This window comes from Arvicanthis niloticus, chromosome 14 (genome assembly GCF_011762505.2).
Source record: "Arvicanthis niloticus isolate mArvNil1 chromosome 14, mArvNil1.pat.X, whole genome shotgun sequence".
NCBI classification, from domain to species: domain Eukaryota; kingdom Metazoa; phylum Chordata; class Mammalia; order Rodentia; family Muridae; genus Arvicanthis; species Arvicanthis niloticus.
This window is the reverse complement of record NC_047671.1, coordinates 51,691,896-51,708,143: the sequence shown is the minus strand read 5'-3', so window position 1 is coordinate 51,708,143 and position 16,248 is coordinate 51,691,896. Positions and strand designations below refer to the sequence as shown.

General features: G+C 39.1%; 1 protein-coding gene across 3 annotated transcripts in view; it reads left to right on the top strand.

The window, feature by feature from the left end:
* Window positions 1-16,248, top strand: part of Ube2d2 (ubiquitin conjugating enzyme E2 D2) — a 36,243-nt gene that overhangs the window by 6,993 nt on the left and 13,002 nt on the right. For 2 of the 3 annotated variants that reach the window (XM_034518125.2, XM_076912808.1), the window contains exon 2: window positions 11,872-11,935. In XM_034518125.2, coding sequence (XP_034374016.1) covers window positions 11,872-11,935 — 64 coding nt within the window. Of the gene's footprint in view, window positions 1-8,816; window positions 8,969-11,871; window positions 11,936-16,248 lie in introns of all 3 variants that reach the window. The other variant, XM_076912807.1, reaches the window with a different exon arrangement.

Here is a 16,248-nt window from a genome sequence, read left to right as displayed (position 1 = left end):
TGAGCCACCTCTCCAGCTCCCTGAAGATACTTTAAAATTTTCCTTTGAAACAGCAGTAGTGGTACATGACTTTAATCCCAGGATTTGGGAGGTAGAGGTAGGCTATCCTGGTCTACAGAGCAAGTTCCAGGACAGCCAGGGCTACACAGAAACTCCATCTTGGATAGATAAATAAATTAATTAATTTCTTTCGAATTGAATCAAATCTTTATTTTCCTTTTGGAAGGGTAATATCAGGAATTGAATCCAGGGTTTCAGGCATAGGAGGCATTCCCTTTGCCACTGACCTACAGCCCTGGCCCTGATAGTGAATTCTATATTTGCTTTTTTGTAGCTCAGTCTGGCCTTTAACTCTCAAGCTTCCTAAGTGCTAGGATATAGGCATGAGACATTATGCCTAGCTTACTTGAATTTTTTTTTTTTTTTTTTTTTTTTTTTTTTTTTTTTTTTTAGAGTTTAATTTTTGGGCTGGTTCTGGTGGTGTATGCCTTAATCCCAGTATTTGGGAGGGAGCAAGAGACAGGTGGATCTCTGAGTTTGAGGTCAGCTTGGTCTACATACTAAGTTCCAGGACAGCTGGGAGGACAACATAGAGCGACTCTGTCTCAGAAGAAATCCATCCTTCTTTCCCTTCTGTAACCATAGGTCTTTTTTTTTTTTTTAACATTTATTTTATTTACATGAGTCCACTATAGCTGTCTTCAGACACACCAGAAGAGGGAATTGGATTCCATTACAGATGGTTGTGAGCCACCATGTTGTTGCTGGGAATTAAACTCAGGACTCCTGGAAAAGTAGCCAGTGGTCTTAACTGCTGAGCCATCTCTCCAGCTCCCTTCCCCAGCTCTTAATAACAACACAGACATTCATTCATGCTTTTGGCTTTAAGCTAGGCTTGCTCTCAACTAGCTTGTAACTCAGTTAACTTGTTTATATTTTATGTCTTTCATGTGGCTGTTTAACTCTCAGTTTCATACATCTGACTTCCTCCAAGTCTCAGTGGCAAATCCCTGAGCCTGTTTCCCAGAGTCTTCTCTCTACTAGATGTCCCACCTTTCTAGTCTACCTTTTGCTATACATCTTTTATTTTAATCATTGAAAAAGTATCTTAGGCATGCAAGGAAGGGCACAGTCACATCATAGTTCATATAAACATTATACCCACTCACCCGCACACTTTTCTTTTTGTCTCTCTATGTAATAGTTCTGGCCTCAGACTCACAGAGATGATGTACTGTCCTCTGCTTCCTGAGTGCTGGGATTAAAGCCGTATGTCCCACTATGCCAACCTATCTATTTTAATATAGGGTTTCATGTAGCCCATATTGACTTCATATTCAACTATGTAGCCCAGAGTTCCTGGTTCTCCTGCTTCCAACTATGCTGGGCTTATTGGTCTGTACCACCACACTGACAACTTTACTAGTTTTTTTTTTTTTTTTTTAATATTATTTTTTCTTATCTTCTTGAGGATAAATGCCACACACACACAGTCCTTAAAGATTTTTTTTTTTAATTAAAAAGGTGGTTGTCTTAAAAAAAATTTTTTTTTAAAGATTTATTTATTTTATGTGTGCCTCTCTTTTCAGATACACCACAAGAGAGCATCAGATCCCATTATAGATGGTTGTGAGCCACCATGTTGTTGCTGGGAATTAAACTCAGGATCTCTGGAAGAGCAGTCAGTGCTCTTGACTGCTGATCCATCTCTCCAGCCCCATGTTTTGTTTGATGCAGGATCTCAGTATGCTGTTCAGGCTGGTCTAAGACTCCCTATGTAGACCAAGGGCCTGTGACAGCCATCTGCCCACCTCTGCCTCTTGAGTGCCAGAGCTAAAGGTGTGCATCTTGTGCATGTCTGGTGCCCCCAGAGGCTAGAAGAGGGCATCAGATCCCCTAAAATCTGGACTTAGAGTTGTGAGCCTCCATTTTGGTGCTGGAATCTAAATCCAGGTTCTCTGGAAAATCAGCTAGTGCTCTTAACTGCTGAGCCATCTCTCCAGCTCCTGTTTTTGTTACTATGTTTTGCTTTTTAGACAGTCTCACCATGTGGCCTTGGCCGACCTGGAACTTAGAGGTCTTTCTACTTTGGCCTCTTGAGTGCTGGTATTAAAGGTGTGGGCCATCATGCTGGCTTTATTTATTTTTTATTATTCTTAATTATGTGTTTGTGTCCATCTAGGTTTATGCATGTGAGTGCACGTGCCCAAGGAGGTCAGAGGTGTTGGAATCCCTGGAGCTGGAGTTACAGTCAGTTTTCTCACACCTAACATGGGTGCTGGGAACCAAATAGGGCCCAGTCTCTCCAGGCCCTCAGTAATACACCATTTAATATCCACAGTTTAATAAAGTAACTGCCTGGTCAGCCCTTGGACTTTTTCATTTGTTAAATTTTTATGAAAATTTAAAACAAACTCAGACCTACAAAAAATTGCAAATCTAGTACAAATAGTTTTTGTTTTGGGGGAGTTTGTTTATTTGTTCTGTTTCTAAGAAGTCTGCTTGGTTGATGCCCTGCCAATACCTAGTTTTTTTATTTTCTGAAGTAGGGTTTTATTACCTGCGCTGGAGTCTGGGCTTGGCTCTGTTGCAGAGGATGACCTCAAATTTGTGTCTATACCTTCTGAGTGCTGGAGTTAGAGGAGTGTGCATGTCTCCTTTAGTTTAGGCTTTTTAATGTTTTCATGTGTGAGGTTTAAATTGTTTGTCTTTGAAGTGTGTATCCCTGCACCTTATTAGGTGGTAGATGATTTGTAAAGTTGACTGCTTTTCAGTAAGAGTGCTTTCTCTTAAATGTAGGAGGTCCTGAGTTTAGTCACCATCTTCAGAAAAAAGTTATGCTAAAGCATTGATTTTTGTATGGACTTACTCATTTCTCTTGTTTACATACAAAGCAATGGACTCTTAATTGGACAGTTGTTTATAGTCCTGCCAGCTATTATGAGGGTTTTGGTGTCTACATTGTCACCATTGCTCATTATCAAAATGCAAATCACAATGACCATAGGATACACTTGATTTGTTAGTTGCATTTTATTTAGTAGATGCTACTTTTGTTAAACGTAGAGTGCTGGAAGAAGTAATTAGTAACTGTCTTTGAAGAATATATAATGTAGGAGCAGGGAAAATGGCTCAGTGGTTAAGAACAAGTACTGCTGCTACTCCAGTGGCCCTGGGTTTGTTTCATAGCACCAACATGGCAGCTCACAAATGTCTGTAACTCCAGTTCTAGAGGATCTGACATCCTCTTCCAACTACTACATGTAAAACACTCACAGATACAAATATATACATGTATATATACACACATAATGTAAATTGCTATCTTAATGTCTTATTTTTTGGTTACTTATGTGTCATAATTTATATGATGACACATAAGTATATTTTTTTATTTTTGTTATATATTTTTAAAAATTTTTGTTTTTTATCTTTTTATTTCTCTGTAGTACTGCCTGTCCTGAAACTCTGTTGACTGGCCTCAAACTCACAGAGATCCACTTGCCTCTGTTTCCTGAGTGCTAGGATTAAAGGCGTGCACCACTACTGCCCCGCTATTTAAAAAAAATTGGGGGCCAGTGTTTCGAAACTGAGGGGGGGGGGGACGGGGTTGTAGCCTTGGCTGTCCTGGAACTCTGTAGCCCAGGCTGGCCTTGAACTCACAGAGATCTGCTTGCCTCTGCCTACAATTGTTTAGAATTAGAGGCATGCACCACCAGCACCCAACTGTTTCACACTTCTGTTATACTACAGAACACCTCTGTTTGCGACCTTTTCTGCATTAATCCTAAACATACTTTCAGAATCCACAAATAGTGCTGTATGGTTTTTAAACATTCCTTGAAGGAAGTGTGTCACTGGTGGTGGACTTGGAGGTTTCAGAAGCCTATGCCAGTCTCAGCCTTGCTATTTTCTTTCTGCCTGTAGATAAGGATGTAGCCTTTAGCTGCATCTCCAGCACTATGCCTGACATGCCCCCTGCCATGATAATAATGGTCTGTGAAACCGTGAGCAAGCCATAAATTAAATGTTTTCTCTTGTAAGAGTTGCTGTGCTTATGGTGCTTCTCTATAGCAATTGAATAGTGTCTAAGACACTTGGTCAGACCTACTATAGTAACATTGCTGTACAGAATACATGAAGACATGCATGTGTTTATCCCTATTTGACTATGATCGCGTAAATTTGTAAAGATTTTTTAAAAATCTGTTTCATTTACTATTTCTCAGTTTAAATCTATGATGGGTACAATACCACATGGATGCAGTGTCCAATGGCCTTTGCAGGAATGTTGATTTGGAATTTGGAGTGAACCATGTCACTGTTTGCATAGGCCTGAGCAATCTAGTTTTGTTCAGTTTACCTCCAAGGGTCACTCATTGTTTTTTCCTTTATACACATGAGCACATTTCTTGCCTAGGTAGAATTCAGTTTCATCTTGGGCATAAATATCATAAAGATCTTCAATTTTAAGAAGAGCCAAATGTTCTCTTTGGTTCCAGAGATCTCACTTAGCCAGCAAAAATGGCCTTGAACCACAACCTTTTAGACATACTTGCTTTTCCTAGCAGATGTCCCCAGGTACCAAGATTGTGGAAGTTGATTTCTTTTAATAAGGTGTGTAAGTTTTACCTGCATGTATGTATGTGCATCTTGGTTTGTTGCCAGAGAAAGTACATTGGATTTCCTAGGACTGGGGTTTGGGAACTGCTATGTCTATGCTGGGAATTCAACCTAGGTTCTCTGCAAGAGCAGCTCTTAACCTGCTGAGCCAACTCTACATCCCTTGGAACTGGAGTTATAGATGGTTGTAAGCTGCCATGTGGGTACTTGGAATTAAACCAGGGTCTTCCACAAGAGCAGTAAGTACTCTTTTTTTTTTTTTAATTTATTTATTTATTATATGTATATGAGTACACTGTCACTATCTTCAGACACACCAGAAGAGGGCATCAGATCCCATTACAGATGGTTGTGAGCCACCATGTGGTTGCTGGGAATTGAACTCAGGACCTCTACAAGAGCCATCAGTGCTCTTAACCACTGAGCCATCTCTCCAGCCCGCAGTAAGTACTCTTAACTGCTGAGCCTCTCAACTATGTGTTGAACAGATATTTCCTGAGTGGTCCCCATCACTTTCAATGTGCAAAAAGCTAGAGGTCAGATTCCTTTCTAATTTTTACTGGTTTAAGAGAAATACTATATAACCACAGAGAAATTTGAACTATATTTAGAAAAGCAACTTGAGATTTTTCATAGTATTTAACCACAGATAAATGGAGAGTCAGGAGTTAGCTAAGGCAGCAGTTAAGTGAAACCTAAAGTTACATGGAGGAAGGATAAAAGGAGAGTGGGAATGGCAAGGCCATTCTAGGCAGCATTCCCAGAGGTCTAGATTGGTTGAGATTTAAAGCCAGGGGGTTTAAAAGTTCTGGAGCTGTTCATGATGCCACATACCTAAAATCTCAACACTTTAGAACCTGAGGCAGGAAGATCACAAATTTGTTGTCATCCTTGATACATAGAAAAAATTCTGTATGCTTTAGGTTACTACTGCTCAACCTTAAAAAGAAAATCCTATTATTTGAAATAATATATTTGTTTTCATATATTCTAGAAAAATATTCATATATTCTGGGAAACTTACTGTCTAGTTGCAGACAGACCATAATATGAACTCACTTGTATGTGGAACCTAAAATTTAAACTCATTTAAGTAGAGTAGAATGATAATTTCAAAGGGCTTGAGTGGGGAAAGAAGTTGGTCAAAGTTGTTTGTTGTTGATAAGCTCTTACAAAATTTATGTGTGAGTGTATGTCTGTGTACCATGTATGTGCAAGCATCCATGGAGGCCAGAAAAGAGATCTTTAGGAGCTAGCGTTACAAATGGTTGTAAGCTGCTGTGTGGGTGCTGGGAATCAAAACCCAAGTCCTAGAAAAGCAGCTAGTGATGTTAACCCGAGCCATCTGTCTAACCGCTGGCCAAAGTTTGTGTTAGATTGGAGGAATAAATACAATAAATCTGTTGAGAATGGTGGGTAAAAGGTGATTGTCATGCAAGTCTGGTGAGATGCAAGTTTGATCTCTGGAACCCATGAGAGAGTGGAAGGAGAGAATGGATTCCATGGAGTTCTCCACCTGTGTGTGGTTGCAGGTGCACCTGCCAGCCCACCTCATACTCCTACACATACATAGTAATAATAAATACTGTTTTTAAAAAGCACATACAACATGTTAACTATAGTTAATAATGTATTCTCATATTTTGTGGTATTTGGGAAATAAGTATGTAATATGTTATTGAAAATTGCTAGAGTAGATTTTAAGCGTTCGTGTTACAAAATACTAAATGTTACGTGATAAATTAACCAGTGAGCCACTTCACAATCTATATTTAAAGTCATCATGCTGTATCATTTACATCTATACATAACTTACATAAACACATGTGTTTGCGTGCACCATATACATCTATACATAACTTATATAACACATTTGCTTGTGTACTTTGCTATATCTCCAAGGTACAGTTCCAGTGCTGACAAAGTTATAAGGCTTTGCTTTTCTCTCACCTTTCTTTCTCCCCCCCCCGTTTACTTTCTCTCTTCTTCCTTCCCCCTCTTGCTCACTTACCTACATAGGGAGCTTCTTGTTCCCTATGAAGTAGGTGATCTTATATCTTGATCACAGTCTTTTGCTACTGTGTCTGGCTTATAAAATGCTAGGGATAGACTATGGCACAGCTTTGTCCATGATAGGTTAGCACCTTACCAACTGACACACATCCCAGCTCTTATGTTTCTTTGAAACAAGGTGTTTTGGTTTTGTGTATTTTGGGCTTTTTGTTTGGCTGGCTGGCTGGTTGGTTGGTTGGTTGGTTGGTTGGTTGGTTGGTTGGTTTTGAGACAGGATTTCTATGTAGTTCTGCGTATTCTGGAACTTGTTATGAACTCACAGAGATACCCCTGTGTCAGCTTCCTGGATGTTGATTTTACAGTTGTGAGTTACTGCACCCACCTATGAAGGATTTTTTGTTCCTAAATGAGGAACAAAGGAAAGCCTAGATTTTTATAGTTCTAGATATTTAGGAGGCTAATGTTAAAAAAGTATCAGTTGAAAACAGGAGCTATGGATGAGTCTAGCTGAGTGCGTAGTGGGATCTTAAAATAACAGACACAAAGTAATGAATATTTTCTTTACTTATGGCAGGACACCCATGAATGTTTCCTGCTGAAGTGCTTCTACAAATTCCTTGTCCTTAGTCAATCGTGGTGCCTGGGCTGCAGTATGAGATCCTGTCTAAAAAGCAAGCAAGAAATTCCTTATTCTCTAGTATTATATTGGCTTAGCCCAAAATACATTAGTTTCAGATATAGTAATTAAATCCTTTTTTATGTATTTTAGACAGAATCTTTACCCAGGAAGGTTCAAACTCCCGTGTATAGCTCAGGCTGGCCTTAAATTGGGGTTCTTCTGTCTTAGCTGCCTGAGTGCTGGGATTGCAAGTATGTGCCACTACTACTCTGGGCTATGTATATTTTGCTTACCACTGAAAATTGTCAACAATGTTACATACGTTTTTAAAGGATTTCCTAGATCCTAAGAAAATACTTGGGGGGGGGGGGGGGAAGAAGGCCCTGCCTTTGAAAAGTAATTTATTAATTGCATCTGAAAAGCTACTAAAGCAGGAGCTTTGTCTTGCTGTATAGTAGACATTCAGAGCTGGGCATGGTGCTACATAGTTGTGATCCCTGCACTAGGAATGCCAAAGCAGGAGCATTACCTCTGGCTCAAGGATAGCCTGTACTGGACAGAGAGATCCTGTCTAGAAAGGAAAAGGGGGGAAGAACAGAAATAAGTAAATGAATTAAATTAAAATAATTCCAAGTAGTTCATAATGTAGAACTGATAGTTGAGAAATGACTGCATGCTGAGTGGTGGTGGTTCACGCCTTTAATTGAAGCACTCTGGAGGCAGAGGCAGGTGGATCTCTGCATTCAAGGACAGCTAGGGCTACACAAAGGAAGCCAGGTTAGCACCTTACCAACTGACACACATCCCAGCTCTTATGTTTCTTTGAAACAAGGGGGGGGGGGCGGGTATTTTTTACGATTAAAAATGTTTTCTTGGTTCTTACAGCCTCACAGGCAGTAGATATATCTGTTATGTGTATGAGTGTTTTGCCTGTGTGTATGTATGTGTACCATGTGCATGCCTAGGGAAGTAAGATCTGCTGGAACTGGAGTTATTGATGCTGGGAATCAAATCTAGCCAGTTCCTTTGCAAAATTAAATGCTCTTAACAATTAAGCTCTTCTCTCCAGCCAAAACTTTTATTTTATGCAGGACTTCTTTAGAAAATTGATTATTCTAATATATATGAATGTAGAGTGGGCCAGCCAAATGGCTCAAGGAATTTAACCCCCCAAGCCTGATAAGCCAAGTTTTAGTTTTTTTTAATTTATTTATATTATATGTAAATATACTGTAGCTGTCTTCAGACACCCCATAAGAGGACATCATACCTCATTACGGATGGTTGTGAGTCACCATGTGGTTGCTGGGATTTGAACTCATGACCTCCTGAAGAGTAGTCAGTGCTCTTAGCCACTGAGCCATCTCTTCAGCCCGTAATTTTTATTTTTTTCAAGACAGGGTTTCTCTGTATAGGCCAATTTGTCTTGGAACTTGCTTTGTAGACAAGGCAGGCCTCTAACTCAGAGGTTTACCTTGCCTCTGCATCCTGAGTGCTGGTATTAAAGGCATGTACCACCACAACTAGCTGATCAGCTAATTTTTTTTTTTTTTTGAGACAGGATCTCTCTATGTATCCTTGGCTATCCTGGAACTCACAGAGGTCCTCCTACCCCTGGCTCTTGAGTGCTGGGATTAAAGGCGTGTACCACCATGCCTGACACATGACCCAAGTGATACTTGGGACCCACATGAAAAGAATGAAGCAACTCCAGTAAGTTGTCTTGACTCCATGTGTACTGGGCAGGTGTACACATGCACATACACAGAATACAATATGAAAACTGATCTCAAGAGGTCAAATAACTGATTGGTATAAAGTTTCTTAAGAGCATAATGGGGAGAACATCAATGAGTATGTGTTCAGAAAGCCTTCATTTTGCCTGTTGGCCTTCATACAATAGATTTTTAAAATTACACATTAAAGGCAAAGCATTTCTAATTAATTTTAAGGGTTACTTTGAGGGATATTGGAAAATGTTTATTATAATCTTGGGGCTTCAGTGGCCACCAGTCATTGGAGCACTTTGAGGGAGAACTTACCTAAGCCCATGGCCTTTTGAAGACTTTGGCCTAAATTTTAAGTATTTATTATTTATAAGTGTATATATATACATATTTATATGTGTGTATATGTATGAGCTTCTATATATACATATAGAGCAGTATATCATTTATTTTTTATATATAAGTAGTTAACACATACATGGTTTTTACTAAACCATCACAATAACAGTAAATAATCCCTGTCCATCAGGTAGAGGGCTCTGTAGTGGTTTATGTACAGAGTAGGAAAGTAGGCAGTAATAGGGAAAATAAAACATTGAAAATTACTTAAGCATTTTGAAGAGAAAAGTCAAAATAGAAGGATATAAGGTGGCAAATGCCTGTATCATTTGGAAGAAAGATCAAGATTTCAGTGTCAGCCTTGCTTACATAAGTTTGAGGCCAGACTAGGCTACTCGTGAGACCCTGCTCCAGTCTAAGTATGTTTTATTTTGTAAACATGTTAGATTTTGGGGCTGGAGAGATGGCTCAGCAGATAAGAGCATGGACTACTCTTCCAAAGCAAGCTTCTAATCCATAATCTGTATGGTGGTTTGTAATTATCTATAATGTCAGTTCCAGGGGTTCCTGACACTCTGTAATCTCAGCAGGCATTTATACATACATGGTACACATACATATATGCAGACAAAACTCACATAAAATAAAACCTTTTTAATGTTAGAATTTATTATTTCTACTGATGTACTTTTGAAGTGTGTCCTAAAACTAGCCCTTCCTAACAGTCTCTTGATCTCTAAAACTAAGCCAAAGGCTGTAGTTACAGTTGTACCACAGTTGCCTATCATGAGCCAGGCTGTGAGTTATTCTGCATCACTGTAAAAGAAAACAGAAAAATCAAGCTGAGGAGAAAGAAAATAGAGTGGTTTCCTTTGTCCAGTTTTTCAAGTATCATTATTCATTTCCAGGCTCCAGGTTTGTGTTAAAATAACTGAAGAGCTGATATTTGGTTGTGGAGCAGTACTGTAGGTAAATCAGCCTCTGAGTGCTTCAGTCAGCCTTTATAATATATCCTCTTTTGGGGAATTCTGGGGACTGAACCAGGACTAACATGATATTCAGTTACTCTATAATAGACTTATATCTCTAGCTCTTTGTTTGTTTGTTTCCTTAACTTTGACTAAATTACTCAGACCAGCCTTGAACTTTCTTGTGGTTCGGGCAGCCTGGATATTGCCCTTTTGTTCTGATATCCAGTAGCTGAGATTATATATTTGTACCATCTGACTGGAATGCACCATATTCTTTTAAAGGTTTTTTGTTTAGTACACTGGTGGTAAGACACAGCTGAAAACATAGCAACTTTTTATCAGATGGTCTAGTATAGTTTCAGAACCTTTTTATGATTTTAAGGGCTTGTTCTAATAACAACAATTTTATGATTTAAAATTGGCATTGGGATGGGCATGGTGGCATACAACTTTAATCTCAGCAGAGAGAGGAGGCGGAGTTAAGTGCCTCTCTGTGATTTCAAGGCCAGCCTGGTCTATAGAGTAAATTCTAGGCCATATTAAGACTACACAGACTGAAACAAAACAAAATTTGCATTGAGTCCTCCCCTTCACTCCTCTCAAATAATTGAGAGCCAGGCATGGTGGTATAAGTGGTTTGAACCAACCCAAGCTATTTCAGTGGGAGTGGGGAGCTGCGCCTAATGGTGCACACATGTAATTCCAACACTCTTTATTCTCAGTCAGGTAGATCACAAATTTGAAGCCAGGCCTGGGCTACAGAGTGAGAATTTTTCAAAAAGCTAAAGGGAGGAAGAAAGAAAGGATAAAAGAAAAATAATGGCTCCCCCCCCCCTTTTAAAATAGGTTAAGGGGTAGCATTCAGAGGCTGAAGCAAAAGGTTTGCCATAAAGTTCGTGGTGAAATTAAAAAAGAAAAACTTTGCAGCCATTTGTGTAAGAGTTTGTGTAAGACTTAAGACCAGGAGTCAGACTGAACAAGAGTCTATTAGACATGACTACTTGAGGAGGATAAAGCAGGAGTGGATGGGCAGCACAGTTAGCTTGTATTTAAAATTAGCTCCATGAGCTAAAGAAATGGCTGAGCCATTAAGAGCACTTGTTGCTCTTCCAGAGGACTAGAATTATGCTCTAACATCCATGTGGTGGCTCACAGCCATCCAAATGATCCAGTCTAGGGGAATCTAATAACTGATATCTTCTGATATACATACATACAGGCAAAAACACTTGTAAGAGACAATAAATACTTTTTAAAGAAAGAAAGGAAGAAAGAAAGGAAGAAAGAAAAACATAAAACTAGCTTTGCAGAATGTGATATAGTACATACTTTAATCCCAGCACTGGTGAGGCAGAGGCAGGTGTATCTCTCAAGGCCAGCCAGGTCTATATAGTGGGACCTTGTCATTGTCCCAAGTTCCCCTACCTCACCCCCAAAATATTCAATACCTCCAAGATTCACTATGTGCTCCTCTGAGTGGAGAATAATCCTAAAAGCTTCCCTAGTAAGGCAGAGAGAATGCTGTTAAGGTAAGTTTAGTAACTCTGTAAAGTTAATTTCTTTTTTGCTTTTTCTTAAGGAATTGAATGACCTGGCTCGAGATCCTCCAGCACAGTGTTCAGCAGGTCCTGTTGGAGATGATAGTAAGTATCTAAGTGGAGTTAAGAGTAAAGCAGCATAGCAGTGCTTTTGCTAGAGAGCTTGTATTTCTTGAGGTTATTTATTTTTTTTTTTTTTTAAGTGTGTGTATATTCTATTGGTCAAGTTTGGCAAAGTTATGATCTGCTAAGAGGTATTTGCTATAGGGAAAGGGGAGACAATGCTTAATTTCCTATGACAGAACCTGTTTTAAGTTCACCCAATCATCTTAGACTTTGAGATTCTTCTGTCAGCATTACTTTTGTGGTTGCTCTGGTCTCTTTCTACCTATCCTTTCTTTTGGCTGTTTTCCTGACGTAAAAGAACAGTTACTATACCTGGCTATTTTGCTCTTAAAGGATGACATGGTATAGGTGTGCTTGTATTTGACTATATTCTACTGGCTCATATGTAGGAAAGCAGGTATAATTATTTGTATTCACGGTACTGAGGGTTGAACCCAGTGCCTTGTGTATGCTAAGCAATCACTCTTACTACTGAGAAGCATCCCTAGCTAGACCAACTTAAAATTTATATTTGTTTGTATGTTTATTTTGTCTTAGGATTCCTCCTTCTAACATTTGAGTCCCAGGGATTTAACTTAGGCTGTCAGGCTTCAACAGGTGCCTTTATCTACTCACTGGCCCTACCAACATTTTAATACTAGTTTAATACTGCAATACTAAATTTAATATTAACAAAAAAGTCTCCTATAGTTCATGTAGTCCTTCTGTCCCAACTTCCCCAATGCTAGGATTGAAGTGGGAGCCATTAAGCCCAGGTGATTGGGAATTTTTGGTTTTTTTTTTCTTCCAATTTTGGGACACACTCCCCTGCTGCCACTTTCTTCTCCCATTGTGTCTTTCTGGCTACTCTGAACTCTGTGTGTAGACCAGCCTGCCTTGAGTTAGCAGAGATCTGTCTTAGCATCTGAGTGCTAAGATGAAAGGTGTGTGCAACCAGACCTGGTGAGAGGTTCGGTGTTTGTGTGTGTGTGTGTGTGTGTGTGTGTGTGTGTGTGTGTGTGTGTGTGTGTGTGTGTGTTGTTTTTTTCTTTTTTTTTTTTTCCTTAACAGGGTTTTTTCTTATGTAATAGCCTTTGCTGTTCTGGACTTGATTTGTACACCAGGTTGGCTTCAAATTCAGAGATCCTCCTGCCTCTGCCTTCTGAGTGCTGGGATTTAAGGCCACCATGCCTGGCCTTGGTGGGAAGTTTTAAGTGTGCCAGAACATTAATTTTTGCTTTACTGCTTGCTATTGCAGTGTGCATTGTTAAATTTTTTTCTTAGAGCAGAAATTGCTGTCCTGCAAAGTTAAGAACAAACTATCTTATTTATTGTTTTAGTTTTTCAAGGCAGGGTTTCTCAGTGTAGTCCTGGCTATCCTGAAAACTCACTCTGTAGACCAGGCTATCCTCGAACTGATTACCTGTCTCTTGCCTCCCAAGCACTGGGATTAAAGGTATTTGAGACCACTACCAAATATTTTTTAAATGTAGGTTACTTGGACTTCATTTAAAAAAAAAAAAAAAAAAAAACCAACTTAATTTACTACAAATGATAATACTGAGAAAAAAAAATATATCAAATATAGTGACAAATGTCTTTGACTCCAGAATCTTAGTAGGTTTAGACAGGAGAGTTATGAGTCCAAGATGAGTCTGTTCTATATAGTGGGACTCTCAAGAAACAAAACTATCATAAGATGCCACTAGAGGTTTTTTGGGTTTGTTTGTTTGTTTGTTTGTTTGTTTTTGTTTTAATGTTGAGAAAGGCTGGGGGATGGCTCTGCAGTTAAGGATGCTTGCTTCTTTATGAGAAGATATGCGTTCAGATCCAAGCACCCAGGAATAGCTCAAAACAACCTATAACTCCAGTTCCAGAGGTTTCAGCACCCTCTCCTGGCCTCCCTAAGCATCTGCACATACACATAAACTAAAAATCTTTTTTTTTTTTTTAAAGAAAAAAGCCAGCTGTCACAGTGCCCTCCTATAATCCCAGTAATTGAAAGGCAGAGGCTACGGGGACAGGTGGTTTTTTCATTTTTGAGACAAAGTTTCTCTGTGTAACAGCCCTGCTTGTCCTGTAGAGCAGACTAAGCTCTAAGAACTCGGAGGTCTGCCTATCTTTTTCTATCAAGTGCTGGGATTAAAGTTGAGATTTGAGAGAGAAGAAAATGGTAGAAGCTGGGTGTGGCAGCACAGATTTATAATCCTAGCACTTGAGAAGTTGAAATAAGAGGATCTCAGACAGCCTAGGCTAATTAATAATCAGAGCAACAAAATGAATAAGGTTGGGGCTGGAGACATGGCTCACTAGCAACATTTACTATGCAAACCTAAGGACCTGAGTTTGTTTGCATGCCAGCACCCATGTAATAAGTCAGATGTGGTCCCATCATTATGGAATGCTAAGACAAGATAGCTGGCGTTACTGGCTTCCCATTCTAGCTGAAAAACATAAGATACAGACTTAAGGAGAGAGGCTGCTTCAAAATAGAAAGCTATACAAAGGGAATTATCTGATACTGTCCTCTGGCCTGTGCAGTGGAACATACATACACAGAGAGAGGGTCAGGAGGAAGAAGAGAGAGATATGATGTAATCAGGAGTGTGGAGGTGGTCTCAGTATATAGCTCTGGATGGTCCCATCACTCACTGTCTAGACCTTTGTATAGAGTCCTTGAACTTGCAGAGATCACTTGTCTTTCTGTCTTCCCAGTGTTACAACCAAAGATAATGTGTCACTACATACAGTGCTTTTACTTTATTCAAATTTTAATGTTGTTCTATTTTTTCCCCTTTTCTGCAATGAGCTGATAAGGAGGAAAGAGGAGTACTTCCCCCTTGAAGTAAGCTGAAGATATTTAATCTACTTGATTTTGGTTTGAACTTGGTGAAATGATCCTTTTGGGATCTGTATGTTCAGACATACATCGATGGAGATTTAATTTCAATCTAACAAATATTCTTACTATCCCTTTTAACTTTAAGGCATCATCTGTAATTTGGTTTGACAACATCAAATCAAGTTGTAATAGTTATTTTTATTGTTCAAATTGCTTTCAGGGCTGAGTGTGGAGCTCAGTGATAGAGTGCTTATCTAGCATGCCGGAAGCCATGGCTCAGTACTTAGCCAGCACCACACAGCAGGGTGAAACCCATTTCAAACAACTTCTCAAAAGCTCCTTAACTATTTTTTGTAAAATGTGATATTTTATGCTTATGGAATGGGTTCATATTTTGATCAATAACTATTTCTAGAGTTCCTTTTACTTGAAGCCTCTAGGAATTTCTCAAACTGTTAAAAAGCCTTTGTCATTTGAATCAGGGTTAGATATTTACATCTCTGTTGTTTCTCTGTGTACCTAAAGAGAACAAGGAGTATAATAAGGCTCCAGAGGAAAACCTGTTAATGATTCCAGTAGGTATTCTTACTGCTGTTGGTAGGACCAGTAAGATGCTTACTGGGTAAAAGAAAGCACTTAACTAGCTTGATCTCTAAACCTGTGGTTTGTAGGTGTGAACTAACTCTGAAAGTTATACTCTGACCACCATTTTTCCATACACTTGGGCACATACACACTATACCCACATTTCAATTTTTTTTTTAATTTATTTTATTATATGAGTCTACTATACACCAGAAGAGGGCATTCGATCCCATTACAGATGGTTGCGAGCCACCATGTGAGTTACTGGGAATTGAACTCAGGACCTCTGAAAGAGCAGTCAGTGCTCTTGACTGCTGAGCCATCTCTCCAGCCCCACATTTTATAATTTTAAGTTCTCAAAAGTATAATCCTTCTCAGGTACAATACATTGTCTTTTTAGACAATGTCCCTTACTCTGTAGCCCAGGTTGGGCCTGAACTCTTGAGTAATCTTTCTGCTTCAGCTTCTCCCTCCTGCTGAAATCATTCTGATGGTGTGAACTGTTTTCTCTCCCCTTCTTCCTTCCTTCCCTTCCTTTTCTCCCTTCCTTTCTGTGTGTGCAATAGTAGAAATTGAGCCTATAACTTCACATCAGTCAAACCAGTGCTCTACCATTAAGCCACAGCATCATCCTCTTAATTTCTTCTTAAAATCTTCTTAATATTTTTAGCAAGAATAAGGAAGGATTGCTGTCAGAAGACTAGGAACAAAGAATTAGTACTTAGCTACTAGAAAATTTTATACTTAAAACATCAATATTTTGAAATTATTTAAGTGCCTTTTTATCTGAGTTTTAGAAAATTACATGAAGTACAATATACAGATTTAAATTACATAAAAGAATTAGGTTGAAGGGCAAGACTTAAAAGAGATCTAGTTGCCCATT